The sequence below is a fragment of the Bremia lactucae genome, linkage group LG1 (genome assembly GCF_004359215.1).
Source record: "Bremia lactucae strain SF5 linkage group LG1, whole genome shotgun sequence".
NCBI lineage: Eukaryota > Oomycota > Peronosporomycetes > Peronosporales > Peronosporaceae > Bremia > Bremia lactucae.
Window position 1 is genome coordinate 1526158 of NC_090610.1, and position 16323 is coordinate 1542480.

General features: G+C 43.4%; 1 protein-coding gene across 1 annotated transcript; it reads right to left on the reverse strand.

Annotated features, from left to right (window-relative positions):
* Nucleotides 1-2954: 2954 nt before the first annotated feature.
* Nucleotides 2955-3221, reverse strand: CCR75_009161 (uncharacterized protein; the record flags this gene model as incomplete). Its single annotated transcript, XM_067967206.1, has 1 exon — nucleotides 2955-3221. The coding sequence occupies one exon, from the start codon at nucleotides 3219-3221 to the stop codon at nucleotides 2955-2957; it is 267 nt and encodes an 88-aa protein (XP_067822296.1).
* Between the last annotated feature and the right edge of the window lie 13102 nt (nucleotides 3222-16323).

The window sequence follows — 16323 nt, forward strand, 5'->3', positions numbered from 1 at the left end:
TTGGTCGTACTAGACCAAAGAGCTAGGTTACCGTTAGAGGGCAACCAAGGATTCTTTCCAAGAGCGAGCCGCAACGTATTGCGGTCCCTTTCCTGTTGACTCATGTTAACGTTAACGCTAACATGGCTCCCGGAGCGAATTTTTGATTCACTCCTTTCCTGATGAAGCAAACTAGCACTACTAACAGCATTCCTCCCTGCACGATCACTTTGTTCCTGGTGACGTATACTAACGTCACCGAGTGATCATCACCCATAGAGTCATCATCAGATGACTCCTCACCAACGATGTCCGACGAGTCGAACAACCTCATCATCGCCTCTTCGGCTGTCACGTTATAATTCGAAGGTTTAACGGACTCCGCCTCGGGTGATACGGCGGCCTTCACAGTAGCCACTGAGTTGGGCGATGACGGTGACTTGGACAAGTAACCTACATTTGATGTAGCAGGTTACTTGTCACCTGCAATAGCATCAACAGATGACATATTTTAGTCACCTCTAACGGGAATACTAGGTGACCTATCCCCCACAGTAGACGCATTAGCGTCTTACTGAAACATTTGCATTACCAGCAGCTGCACTATCCGTGCAGCTTCCAGCTTTGCGGCCTCACGGGCGTACCGCACAGACTTTTAGTAGCGATGCGCAAACGAATTGATTTATGTTCGAAAATCAACAATGCGATAAAATTGGAATATTAATTAAACCAATACTGCAAAATTACAGGGAGACATAATAGTATATCTACTTACTCACTATCTTGACTGTTGGTTAAGGGGGAGGATGTAACGGGGTGTCCCGTTACATGAGTATTATTTCCTATAAGAGGAATATTATATATTATTCTCTATTCGAGTAATTTTAAATATTATTTCCTATGAGAGGACATCAATAAAGAGGAAAAAAAATTATTTTTATTAATATTGACTTAAATAGTTTCAATATTACCAAATTGGTAATATTAATGCAATAAGACATTAGCTTTATTAGTAACTTCAACTATTTGAGGAGATTCCTCCTCAAGTACGTGGGGACCTTTTCCCTCAACGTCTTCCGAGTGTGAATGCGCTAACACAGTCGGGTCCACTATTAATGAGATTGTTACTGTCTCTATCTACTGTCTAGTGAGCCCACAGCCAAGGGAATGGGCTTGAAATAATCAGCGGGGTCCGGTCCTGGTTCGCATGCCGCATTCAATATCTCAGAGAGTAAGTGATAAATCTACTTGCCTTCTTGGACCGCTAAGCTGAAGGCAACATCGTCTTACAAACGCCATCTAATGCACGCTATAGTCATGGCAAGCACTTAAAATTGACATTTCATGGTAGAAATTTGTCGCGTTCAATGAAAGAATATGTCGCAATGAATTTTTCGAGCGAACCAATGGTAGAGTTTAACTCAAACGTACGCTTAATCTTATATTGATTTTTACTGCTTTCTTTATCAGTTCCATCAACGGTTTCGAAAGTGGTTCGTAAACCGTAGTATACAAAGTGGTTTGTCTATAAATTATTTAGTTGATTTAAGTATAATTCAACCGCGCCAATCGTTATATGACACACGATTGTGCGGTGCGCAAGAAAGCGCCATACTTATTTGTTATTAATATAATAAGTTCAGTAGTAATAGATGATCGTTACGTAGGAAACTAATCATATTAATACAGTTTTTCTTTTTCTCTATTCTAAAAAGCCTTAGTCTAGACCTTTAAGCTAAAATCTCTTGGCTTCACAAAAACCTTTCTCTGTACTTTTGCGTACGTGAAGTTTCGAGGCAGCTCACCTACACTGTAATCAGTGTAAGTTAACTAGTATATATTAGTGCTAGTGGAAGGTGCCTCGTTACGCCATCGTTATCTAAGTGTTTCTAATTATCATCTCTCCTACTTGGCGCATACGTAAATTGCGAATAAAAATAAAACATGGATAGTTTTAAATCACCAACTAGATGAGTGGTTATGAAGCTTTAGCAAAGATGATTGGTCAAGGCGTCACTCAAGTGAATGGTCCTGACATCCTCCCCGCGTTGACCTTTCGTTGACGCTGATTAAAGTCGGCTACAAGATCTTTCCAGTAGAAGACGTGGTGGATTTTTTTATGCTTTTTCCAAAGTTGTTTCTTAACTTTCTTGTGCCATTGTACGAGTCAGTGTAGTTGGCGATTGGTTTGTTTATAAAAGATAATTTGAAGGTGATCCGACGCAGTGTACTGTTTGGTATCTGAATGAAAACGCATCAAGCGGTATCCTTGAGCTGAGTCTATGACGGAAACAACATGACGTGCATTTGGTAAAAAAGCTCGTCAATGCGAGTAAGAAGGATCTTTAAAATGACATTTTGAGAGTTTACGTGGCGGTAGCCAAAAGACCTACCATATTCAAATCGTCGCATTGCCGGAACAAACCCATTCAGTGCAAGAGAGCGCATAACCTATTGTGGGGTCATTTTTCGGGATTTCCAAAAGTATTGGAGACACATGGATCCAGCCTTGACAACTTCTCGTCAACGAACAAGCGAAGTGTCTCTTGCACGGTCCGCGAAATACGAAAAGCTGGCCTGTTGCTTGGTTGAGCATCCGACTATATGGTCATCTCGAATTCAATGTGCCGATGAGGCGGAAGTTCATTAGGTAACTTTTCGGTAGCACGTCCGAGTACAATGTGATAAGGTCAACGATGCAAAGATCTATCACGACGACTGCTCGTCGACTTGAGATATCTTAACGCGATATACTTCGGAAATTCGGAGTTATGCACCTTACGATTAAATTTAACGAAGGAAATACCTACTGGCTTGTCAGCGAAAGTTGGGATGACTAACAATACGACCTCGTGCGGTCGCCAGTGGATTACAGGTTCGTGAGCGGTAAGAAAAGGTTTACTCAGAGGACGTCAAGTTTGGATTTCATCGTCCATGCGAGGACTCGGACGTCACAAAAGACTCGTCCCTCAACATCAAACCTTTTTCGACCTGCATTTTGATACTGTTGGAGCCATCGGACTCTTAACTTGCACGGTCTTCACAGCCAGAACACGCTTTAGCAATCCTGGCTTAACGACGAAACAGGTCGCCCCAGAATCAAGCAGGATCCGGGCATTTTCGTTGCCGCATTTTCCATCTTTGATGACCAAGTCTTTGGCTAGGCCGTTGTCGTCGCTTTTCTCATCAAAAGGTTGAGGACTTCGTGTGAATTCCAGAAACTTCTTCGGTCTCCGAGTCATCTTCGTCAAAATAACTCACCATATTGCGGTGTTGACGAAGACTATTGCGTTCCACGTTGCCTGTGTTGTGCGATGCGATTTTGCAATTTGAAACACCGGTTAAGATATGTATTTTTTTCTTGCAATAGCGTCAAAATGACTGCAAGATCTGGCGTTGATTTGTCTGAAACCGTCGCGTGGGCGTAACGGTCGGGAATTGCCAATTTCTATTGGTTCCAGACCTTAGTGGAATTGCGTCAGAGACGATACGGGCGGTGTTCCCTTTATCAAGCATTAAAGTATACTTTATCAAGGCATTGAAGTATACTGACGCTGTCCCGAGCGTGAGCGTTTATAATCCATTGCGACCGTGACTGCTTGCCGCTACACCACCCCTTAAGATGGTGTAGCGGAGGTACTCGAATTCCTGTCAGATGGCACTTCGTAATTCCCGCTGGAGGTCTATCTCACTCATGTCTGAAATTTGTACCATTATTAGACGGACCGGGCAACGTAATCGGCCAAATTTGTGCAATTTGTTTGCTTGATCAATGCAGATCGTCAATTAGATGAAGTTGAAGATCAGCCGGAACAAATTCACGGTTTAATTCTGTATAAAATCGTGTACGGAATTGATGTCGTGCGGTTTTATTGAATACCATCGGGCAGCGGGACCTTGACGACCGCTGGCAAGTATGGCAATTATTTGCCCGGAGTTGTAGTCTTATTCCTCGCGCCGTAAAATATTGCTCCATTTGATCGTCATATGAAAGACATATATTTCAAGACGGCCGGAATAAGTTGTAAGTTTTATCCTTTCAACACGAAAGCTAGAGTTGGCACGATGATGCGTAAGGTGTTCTAGCAGTTGTTGTTGTTGCGTTATCATCTGTACAACACTCTCCATAAGCTGCTAATAAGATGGTTATGCCATGATGTTTAAAGCCAAGACTTATTTGAAACAGAAAAATTAAAATTAACTTAAATTGCTCGATTATTGGAAGTCTTACGCTTCTTCTTAAGGTCGCGTAGAGTGTAACGAATATCTTGGCAGAGGGTATCCACAGCTTCCGTGAGGAGGTATCGATTTCACGAAGAGGGTTATTCAGATGACTCACTTCGTCAGACATGTACTGCTTATCCTTATTAAGGTCGCGGCGCAAGGCCTTGGCAACGTGCAAGCTCTTTTGAAATGACTTGTACAGGTTCTAAGTGCAGCTCTCAGCCTTTTCTCCAGCGCTAAAGAAGAAAGCTTTGGAGCAGTCGAACTTGACCGTGTGCTCGTGTATTCTCTTTCTCATGCACGTTGGCTGACAGGGCCCTACTACCTCTCGCTCAATGGCTAGTTTAGGGTAGTGTGGAATGAGCCTCGCACAAATTTCCAGGGACTGAACGCCTTACAACTGACAAACAACGTAACGGCCACGCTAGAACTCACGAATGCTCAGTTGTTCTATCTGCCGAAACAGTCTTTGAGTCTTACAATGGATATCGAAGCGATACACTGAAATGTCGATTCGACCTGCGAAAGAGGCTCGCGAGCAGACAATACCGAACGTGACACGAAGTGCCGAACAACGAGTCGGACGATGCGGCGACCCGGACGAAGGGGCGTAGCGGGAGACGAATTTGTGCTAACGCTTGTAATGATAGAGGTTAATCAAAGACGTAGCGAAAGACGAATAAGTGCTAACACTTGTAATGATGGCAGTTAAGTAAAGACTAAATAATTTATTTTTTTATGATTTTCCCAACTAATAATTAAGTTGGTGTGAAGCACTATTAAGGGTATTGCCTATCCTTATCTAAGTCTTTCTAAATATCACCTCTCCTACTTGCGCATACGTAAATGTGAATGAAAGAGAATTAATCGTTTTTGAGGACTAATCAAATGAGTGGTGATAAAGCTTCTGGCAGAGATAATTGATCGAGGCCTCACTTAACCCAATGGCCCTGACAGATCAGCACTTTGCTAATAGTACTGGGCTTTTTCTTTGTTGTCGGTTTAACGATCTGTCGATCATTTGTAACGGGGTGTATCGATTTTTCAATATTATTTCCTGTAGAATGAGGAATAATAAAGCAAATAACATTTTTATCGTTAATAATTTATTTAACATTGCAATGTTGCCACACACGGTAATGTTTTGTAGCAGCAATATTACATTTCTGTTTATTGGTTGATTAAGTCTTTAAATCAACCCCGTAAATTGCTGCTAGATTGGCGGTGTGAATTGAGACGTAAGCACAAAGTTAGGTTATTATAGGGAGCCGCTATTCACCATTCGCTATTCACCACTTACCCACCATTTTTAAAAACTGTGATTGGCTGATTAAATTATTAGAAATGAGAATACTTTCGCTCGCATTCCAACGAACGCTCTTTATTACATACAGACTTAGATCATTACGATCGCCACTTAAATCAGCATGATAATTACCAAGAATTTATTAACTACCACCGATGCTAGTCTAGAATTTGCGCGTGCTACTATAAATGCTCGTCTTGCTAATGAAAGCTACATTGTGACTGCCCTGTAGAATAGGCGAGTTGGAAAAAGAAAGAGGTGTCATCAAAGCTATCAAAGCTATTACTTTGCAGCGTTCATGCACAACAAAAGCGGCAGCAAGCTCCGCGTCTAATCAACGCAAGCGTGTTCGATTCCGACGTGGAAACGGCTGTACGTTCAACTTTGCAGCTCGACATGTTAAGCAGGTAGGTCACTGGGCATTTGGAGTTCGCATCTACGATCACAATCACGAACTATTTACGGACCCAGCCGTTCATCCGCAAGGACGCGCGCTGACAGAGAGCAACGCAAAGAAGTATTCCAAGCTGCAGTTGATCGACAGAACCTGTCCAAATAGTGGCTGCAATGCGCCGTCGTGGGGTTACAAAAAACCAAGATGTTTACAATGTCAAGCAAGTAGAGCGTCCGTGTATCCTAGCTGGTCGTTACCCGCTTGCTGTTATATTCGATTGCCTTAAAGATCGCCCGGATGCACCTTATTTTGCTAAATTTAATGCTTAACTATAATCGACGCATCTACTGATCATTTCCCCTTCCGCTAAAGAAGTACGCCGCCTACTTAGTGCTGGAAAGGGTTGCTTGATAAACTCAATGTAGAAGATTAACCTTTTTGGGTTGCTTTTGATGCACGTTGTGGGAGCAATGGCCACACATCAAACATTTACTTATGCCTGCTGTTTCATGGCTGGAAAAGATGCAGAATATTACCTTTACAACAGGTGTTTTCTGCATTTTTGTTGGTACTAAAGATATTTGTCACTTTTCGTGAACTGGCCTTGATGAATGCCCTGTCGATGAATGCCCTGTCGACTGTATATTTTGACGAAGGCAAAGTCAAATTCCTTTTGTGCCAGTGGCACATAAGCAGAAATAGATTTGCTCGGCAGCAAAAGACCTTTGCAAGTGTTGCAGTCTTCAAAGTTCTTGAAAAGCACTGGAACAACTTGGTGCAATCGAAACGACAATTTTATCCAATCGAAAACTGACGAGGATGGAAGAATCTTTTTTCTTGCCGTATCGTGTTTTATCCTGAAGAAACTTGACTGCTATATAAGGACCAATTCGTTGCAGTTCTTATATGTTATATGCTGCATTTTGGTCATTTGAAAACCTCGCGCGTTGATAGCGCGCATGTAGCAGTCAGGTCGTGGATAACTGTGTATACCGGGGGATTGTTGATGGAGGAAACTACTTGCCAGCTAATTTGTGATAATCAGCTTGCAACTATCAGACTGCAAACAGAGCGTCAACTAGTCTTGGCTGCGGATCGGTCTTTTCTGCCGTTACCGGCAAGGGTTTCTGCTGCAGCTTTAAATACAGCGTTCAAAGAGTACAAACTGCGACTCGGCACATTACTGTAGAAGAATGAGAGTAACAATGTGGTATCTCTTGTTATGTTTATTTACTTCGAATATTTGCATACAAGTTTTGGCAAGCAGCCGCAGAAGCAGCAGCAGCAATACCTGCGAAACCGCCAAGTGTGCTAAGCCTCGAAGATTTTGATTCAAACTGGTAGTTGGTGCAGCATCCTCGACAAAAGTAATGTATGTAGCACCCACATCAATTGGGAAAAGAATGAAGCTCAATGAAGCGCGTCCAAGAAGATTATGAAAAGGGGGTCTGATACAGACAGCGAGCTAACGTTAACCGTCTAGATGTGCTTCCAGCAGCGGGCGTCTTCAATTTATCCATCCAGCACGGCTGCAGGCGTCCTGTTGGTGCACTTGTGCATCAATTGCTGGGACACAAATTGCAAAGCTCAACTCAGCGAGATCCATCGCAGTTTAAAGTTACGAAGTATTCTTTGCGGCCTGTACGTCGATGCAACAACTGCGGAGAAGCAGGGCACAATAGAAGCAGATGTCAGCAACCAATTCCAGCTTTCGCAGTTACTGCATTGGTAACTTTTGATGCTCTTCGTGCTGAAGAATGGTGGCATTTTAGATATATACCAAAGTAAATGAGCAGTACCTAGAGATGATTTATTAAGTTTTTTTCCTAGTTATTAAGGGAACAGCGAGAAATTTATTATAGCCATCTGCATCGCTGAGATTTGGGCATGCCAACACAACTACGCGAGACTTTGCGGTAGAAAGAATACGTAAATACAGTTACCACTTAGTCCAAAACAGGCCCAGCACGGCCAAAATAAAAAAATACGGTGTAGCCGTAGCTCTTAAAAATCGAGTTTCACTAATATAGGGAACCTGGTACTTCGAAGTTGCAAAGATTTAGACATTCAAAAAGCACTGCAAAACTTTGCGGCGGAAAAGCGCTCGTTGAAGACGTGAATACAGTTACCACTTAGTCTAAAACAGTGTTAACACGGCCCAAAACAAAAAAAAATGGTAAAGTCATAGCTCCTTAAAATCGGGCTTCACAAATATAAGAAATTATGCTGGAGGTATGAAGCAAGTTGTTTCTTCAAGAAATTCGGTCAGAAGCCAGTACTGGTCCATCTTAGCACAGCAAGAGAATGCGAACCAGCACCTGGAGATTGTATCGGCGGAGAAACAACCGTAATACAGCACAGCAAGAGAATGCGAACCAGCACCTGGAGATTGTATCGGCGGAGAAACAACCGTAATACAACCGTAATACAGGAAGCAGTTTTGTCTTTGGCTACTTTTCAACGATTATGATTCGTATGAAATTAAACGTTTGTTTTGTTAATATTTTAATGGTAAATGAGTGGTGCTTAGCGAGAATTGAGTGGTGGATAGCGGCTCCCTTAACATATATTAAGTCTGATAATGATGATTGCAATACGTAGGAACACAATTTATCCGATACAATTTTACTTTTCTTTATGCTAAGCCTTCTTAGCATGGACCTTTAGCTGCTGAGAATTCTTAGCAAGTTTAATGCCTTCCTCTGCACGAAATTAGCTCTGCATCCTAATCAGGATGCAGCAGCTTACGCACAGCCGTCTTTCTCTACGCAAGGGCATTTGAAATCCACCTGGGAAAGACCGGATGCGGCTTAAGCAAGCCGACGTAGAGCACTGAGTGGATGCGGAACTGGGCGGAATTATAGCGTATAAACTTGGCCCTTCTTGGCCAAAACGTAAAAGGTCTAATAAAGCGAGGACATAATTTAGTTTCAAAGACCGCAAACACTTCATTTAAAGGTACTTTTAGCTTTTCGTAAGACACGGTAATCCAACGCTCACTTACTAAACCAGCTTCTGCCTTTAGCATCCACTTGTTATTTTATTTGTCGTGCCTATCAGCTATTGCATCACGCAAATACCGTAAGACATTCAATCGCGTCACGAGAAATTCAGGTACCAATTATCGAAAAGTGACTGTTTGAGAACAGCCAGCCGATCCACAACGTCTTCGAACCAAGTCCTGATTCACATAGTGGCTGTATTAAAAGAAAAGCGTGGATGTTTGATGTCGTTTACGCTAAATGGAGCATAGCCTGCGACAGCACGAATAGCGTTGTTCAACGCGAACACGACAACAGCGAGGATTGATCTCCAACGCTTCGGCGTCTTAGAACACACACTGCAAAAAACGTCTTCAAAACCGCGATTGACGCGCTCCGTCTGACCATCGGTCTGCGGATGATCCACTGTTGACATGTCATATCGAGTGCCTAGCACCCGGGAGATCGATTTCCAAATGTATTCACGAAATGGGGTCTTTTTCAGACGATTGCCACAGGAAAAAAGTGTTGAAGAAACACGCGATCAATACAAAGCGTATCTATAAATTTATCATTAATGGTATCCGACGCAGCCGCTAAATGAGTCATCTTGCTCAAACGGTTAATATATATCACAACGCCTGTGTGCCTAAAGAAAATTTGAAAGTTAAGCACAACATTCATACTGGATTCTGAACACCCAATGGCTGACAAGTGGTGCGATTGAAGTGTCGGGGCTAAATCATTGGCACGCCTAACACGTGCGCGCGTAGGTACTAACACATTTATAGAGATTGGGCGGTACCTATGGGCGCACAAGCCACCAATATTTCTGGCTCACCGAGTCGAAGGTCTAATCTTGACCGAGATGACTGTTCAGCTGTATTATGTGCCTCGTAGAGGATCCAATACTTCAATTCCTCATCATGAGGAATCCGATGCGCGGAGAGTTCGCCGAATCATTGTAATTTTGAAAAAAGCCCTTATCGATAGAGTATACATGAAGCCCCGCACGCAAGTGTACCGAGAAGTCATTGTTCGAGTTTAAATCGTTATATTCCAGAGCCAGAAGCATCATTCGTGGCATAAGCAGCACGAATTAAGTCAGTGACTGGCGACGTCAGAGTGGTAACATGAGCAAGCTTAAATCAGGACTGCGTTTTAACGCATTTGTCGAAGCGTTTGGCTTTTCCGGCTTATACTTTACCTCGAAGTTATACTACAAAGTATGAATGCCATAATACCATCGTCTGGGACTGAGTCGCGGCGCATAAAGACGCATGTACCGTATGGATCACACAAAAGCCTTTAAGCCAAGCACATGAACTCTAAAGCTTACAGATTTATGATAGCAATTTTCACAACAAGTTTTTGTCCGTCCCTTTCTGTTTGTAACAGATCACAGCCTATCGCAAAGTCATTTGCGTCACCGACGACTCTTATAAGCCGATAGGAACAGGCAAAGCAAAAAATGGAGCATGGATAGACTTTCTCTTATCGCTTACAAAGCGTCGTTCTCGATACTACTTCAGCACCAATCCACATCCTTCCTAAGAAGATTAGATATTGGACGAGCCATATCGCGTCACTTTAGCTGAACTTATGCAGATATTTTGCAAGACCTAGCAAATTACGGGATTTCATCGATTCATAGGAATCAGCCAATCTACCATATCTTTTGTCTAAGCAGGTCTGCTCTAATACCTCGCTTTCCGAATTTTCACTCGATAAAGAAATCTCTTCCGCACCAAAGATGCATCTTATTTGCGTCGACATACAACTTATTTGTGCGCATGCCTTAGAGCACTGCGTAAATGCCTATGTGATTATTCGCATCTGATCGACCCTGATCCGCACGCCCATGCCCTATGTCATTAAAATATGTATAGGAAAACCCCCTAGAAGGGCCGGACAGCTGCGTCACCAGACGATATAAGTAGCCGGAGCATTGGAAGCTCCTAGACCATCACCAGCCACTCCTAAAGTATGACGCTTGGGGCGCTATTCACTGTACAGGAATGCAAATAGCTCGCATGATCAGTTGATAATATTCAGTGACCAAGTTGAGTTCACTGTTCATAGAACATCTAAGCATATTGCTTCAAAGAGCAATCTTCCTAGGAGTTGGTTTTGTGCCAGTATAGAAGCAACCATTTAAGCTTGTTATAAGCATGCACAGTGCGCTATTACCCGTTTGGCTTCTTATACAAAAAGTCGGAGTCGAATGTACATTCACGCACTGTTCATTTTGGTTCAGGCTACCGACGTGTCGATCAGTATTTGGTTGGAAACCCACGTGGAATTTCAAGACGTACTTCTATCAGGGAGTAAAACAGACGATAGATTACGACACACCACGTCTTAGAAGTTCCTAAACCAAGGATAGCACGAATCTGAAAGATCTTTAAGAATAGATGATCCACTATGCGCACTAATTGTCGATTTTGTGTCCACCACGACGATTTATATAAAAGCGATGATGAGTTAAATTCAGTACCGGGTCGAGTGACCACCATATCAGATAAAAATCGCCATGTTTCAAGGCCTGGACGAACTCATCCACAGACATTTTGTCCACTAGTTTCTAACGAAATTCATGTTTCGCTCATCAATAATATTTTGTTTTTATCATCGATAAATCCATTTTTTGAAATCGGTTTATCAGTCCAATCCACCAGATCAGATGCTCTGACTCACATGTTCAAGATTATGCAAATAAACGATCGAAGTGGCTTTGGCAATCACTTGTACGGTCTCTGCTAATTCTTACCCCATTAAATCCACCTTGAATACTACACTGTCAAAATTGCGGCATCCGCATCGATGAAGGTAACGGAACACACCGGATATGTAATGGGGCACACATCGGTTGGAAAAACGTTGTTGTGGAACATTTACCTTATGAGCGAATACCCTTTTATCTTATTCTAAAATGGTTAATTACCTAAATCCCGCTTATTATGGGTAAGAAATGTGGTCGCCGCCACATATAAATCTGGTGGCCGAAATCTATTTAAATTAGCTAGGGTAAGGTTTCAGATTTAAATAATTAAATAAAGTGCAGTATTCCTTTTGATCTTAAAGCCGTAAGTGCCTTCCTAAGGCTTGCGCATTGATCTGTAAGAGATAGAAGCCTTTCTAAGGTACATTCTCTTGGGCACTAGTTGCCACTTGGTTCTACGAACCGTAGAATCCCTTGAACTAGAATTCATTCAGCTTTATTAGCTTGTACGACTCCCTGAGTTAACAAACCCATTAGTTCAATAGAACTTAGTGACTCTCTGAGTCTGAAAGTCTTCCTCTGACTTTAAGAGCGAGGTAGCTCCGCTACAACTAATAGCACTCGCAGTCAATCTACGCCTGAGTCTTTATATAATAAGCCTTCACTGAAATGGAAGAATCACCAGACCTTTCAGATGCGCAACGCGCAGCGTATGACAAGCTTCGTTTGGGATTGAAAATGTAGAGTTCATTATATCCCATGGGCCAGAGGTCCTGCATGCAAGGCTTGAAGCTTTCATGCGATATGAATCCTCCCTGATCGGCCAGGTTCAGGATCGCCTTGCGGTATTTATGCCAATTTGGTAATATCTGTACCTGATTCAGAGCCTAAGGCTCGCCCTCTAGTTGTCAATGTGAGTCACCAGGAACTTCGTGGTCGCGAAGGTAATAGTGCTACTGGTGGTTATTGTTTGCATCACCAGAAAAGGAGTGAATCTAGGGATCACTCCCAGGGCCAAGCTAATGTTAACGTAAACACGAGCCAATAGAAGAGGGACCGCGATACGTTGCATTCGCTCCTGAAAAGAGGCCTTGGTTACCCTATAGAAGAAACTACATTCGTTGGTCTGGTATGACCAACGATCAATATAAATTCTGTTATTCGACTCATTTAGGCTTTACAAGCCTGGTGAGAATGAACTGGAATTATTTATCGATGCCTTTTACCGGCATCGGTGGTACACTTGCAAACGGGCAAAGGATGTCAAACCTTCGTTCTAAGCTTGGCCATCCTTTGTACAGAATGTACTAAACATAGGCCGTGAAGTCTGGTTTGAGAAGCTAAATCCTTTCCGTGAACGGTTTAAGAAACGGACCGTAGTCGGTGCACGCTATAAGTTCCACCGTTTGTCTAGATAGGCAGGGATTCCTTGCCTCTCGCGGTGCAGGTCATGCCCCTAAGAAAGCATATTCCCTCAACGATGCCATTGGAAAACGCTCATCTCTTACGAGATGCGTCAAGGGATTGAGAACCTTCAATCCTATTACGAGCGCGGGAAGCGCTCGTTTACATATGGACCTTCTGCAGAGGAGGATAAGTATCGTCGTACTGCAAGACGAGACCAAGAATGTCCAAACATCAGTTGGAAACGAGATTCCCAACTATCCTGCTAGGGTGAATACCCTCGCAACGACCGAGATAACTCGTTCGACCCCCTTTGCCTCACGGTGGTTCAAGGAACTTGTAACAAGAAAGCGCCTCTCACCACCTGACCACTTCAATGGATGCGGAGGGAGAGGAAAGATCGGGTTCGCCTTGTATGACATGCCCGATCCAACATCGCGATTTGGATCACACCCTTTATTTTTAAGGATGAATCTTGATCACGAGCGATTCCGTCGTCGCGCGCTTGCGGTGACGGTCGATAATATTTTCGTGACCAATTGAAAAGTTCTGCGCAGGTTGCGACTGAACAGCTGGCGAGCGAAAGGACACATCAGTCTCTTCAAAACGAGCTGTTGTTAGCTCTTCAGAAGATCTCTTCCTTGGAGGGAAGAGCAAATCGTCTGGCTCAGAAAGATTAGACCCTGTTCCGAGACAATATGTCTTTGGCTCGGAACCATCAGGCTTTGGCTGATGCCCTTGACCGTTCCGGTGAAATCCGGAATCAGACGAAACCTCGTACTGATGGTACGGGCGGAGGCGCCCAACACAAAACGTAGAATGCGTACGCATTCTACGAGGCAGCGCGATCGTGTATGCATTGCCTTGGCGATGTAATACACGAAACGGGTTGATATACCTGGGCAGTAATTTATAACTGCCTACATTCGTCACTACGTGCTTTAGTAAATTTACTTTAGCCAGTAGTTCTAGGTCATTATTGTTTGCTCTTCCATTTTTGTTATAGTTCCGTTTCTGTAGTGCACCGTATCAGCTATGGAATTCTGTACGAAACGGACCACTGCTTCTCTAGCAAGCAGGAAATCGCCTGCTGACTCGGTTTTATTTTTGTTTCCAGTGCGACCGGCTCGCACTGCGGAGATATTAATCTCTTTATTACTGAGAGTATTATCATTGTCATAAATATTCTTGTTTTCGATGCTGAGTCTTTCAACATCGTTGTCTACTTTAATGTTAATTTACTCAACATTGGTATCCTTCACATTGACCTTAGTGCTAATGCGTGATGAGCAAGAGCTCGAAGGTTCTTTGCTCGAGCGAGTCCCTACCTCTTAAATTAGAGTTTCTCTCAAACAGGGTAGGTATATGTGGGCGAAGCCATTCACGGAAACCGGTGCATGCTTTGTAGAAGCATGCACTAAATTGTTGATGGCAAATTCTACCATCGGTAAAAACTCACTCCGACTTTTAAAAGAGTGAAAGTATTGGAAGTATCCGCGAAGTACCTCTTCGAGAATACGGGTTGCACGCTCCGTCTGACCATCTGTTCCAGGATGATCAGAAGTTGACATTTTAAGTGAGTTCCAAGTGATTTAAACACAGTTTGCCAAAATTCCGCCGTGAATCATGGTATTCTTTATTTTGGTCACCGTTTTTAGCGAGATGGTACATCTGGCTGCCGTCCCGGAGTCGACACAACCAAAGGCTGTGCTCGTGTCTTTGTTGACACTATATATTGACTCCATGGGTTCCCCGTGAACTGGTCTCGAATTGAGACCCTTTACTCTTGTGAGTGTCTTCGGGGAATCCGAAGACCATAGATAGGGACTGCCAACACTCTGCCGGAACAGGCAGAGGTTGTAACGGAGCCGGGATGAAGCACTGGGCTATACCCGTTGATAAACTTTGCAAGCACGTATGTACTTGCAGACGAACTTATACTGGAGTGGCCAGTAGAAGTCGCGACTTATCGTGAGATGAGTCTTCTCACGCCCACAATGACTGCTTATTGGTGCATCTTGGTACTCATACATATGCGTCATCGCAAATCATAATGGGTAGGGATGATGAAAACAGGTGTGTCGCTAGCAATAGCTGTACAGTACCGTAACCCATTGCGTGTTGTTTATCGATCTGTTGTGGATCGATACAATTTCGACAGTCATTTTAAGGATTGTTGGGATGAATTTCTAAGGCAATCCATTTAAACATTTAAGAGCCCTATCTTCTTGACAAGCTCTTCTAACGTCGCCAAGTAGTGTTGACGACGGAACACTTATTGTTGAAACAGTAGCCTTCTGCTCACTGTTGATTGTGCAGCCAACTCAAATCAGGTCGGTGCGAAAGGGCATCAGCAACGACGTTAAGTCGTTCTGGTTTATACTCCACGAAGAAGTTAAACTCCGCGAAGAAAGACAACCATCTCGCCATTCTTTGCGAGAGGTGGGGAATTTTTACGGCCGCGCATAAAAACGCATGATCCGTGTATAAAATGGACTGTCTATCTCCCAAGAGAAAGACCCTAAACTTAGGCAGTGCATATTTCATGGCATGGAGTTCCTTGTCATGCACTGGGTAATTACGTTCAGCTGGTTGAAGCTGACGCGATTGATAACAGACGACGCGCTCTGCGCCGTCTGTGTAATATTGCATTAACGCACAGCCGATTGCAAAATCGCTGGCGTCACAGACCACATGGAATGGTTAGTCTTGATCTGCAATTGCCAAGATGGGCTATTGCATCAAGCTTTGCTTGATACCCTCAAAGAAACGCATACAATCAGCATTTCAAGATCACTACACATTTTTCTTCAACAAAGAAGAAAGATGTACCGACATTTCGGCATAATCGTGTGAGCACTTGTGCAGGTACGCCGCTTAACCAAGGAACTTTCTAAGTCCTACTACATCGACTGGCACAGGCCAATCGGTGATGGCCTTGATCTTTTATGGATCTGGGCGTGCACCGTGTCTGCAAGACCTTTGATAAACACAGTTACCTGTGTTTGCTCATCAATTCGATGACTTACGATACAACTGACCAGGTATCGTGGATGTTGGGCATAAGTGTGAATGTCACGCTTGCCCTGCTTAAAATCCAGAAGCTCAGCCCGAGCCTTAAATTTGGCGCGTGGTGGCTCTAATGTTTGTCTGAGCCGGGTCCTGAAGACATCATACGACCCAAAGACAAATGGGTCGTGAAGCTCGAGCCCCAAGGCCCTAGATTGGGCACGTCCGGCTAAGTTGGGCATCCCAAATTTTACTTTCGGCGCATCATCACTGATACGATGAGCTTCAATGGCGTCGTTTAATT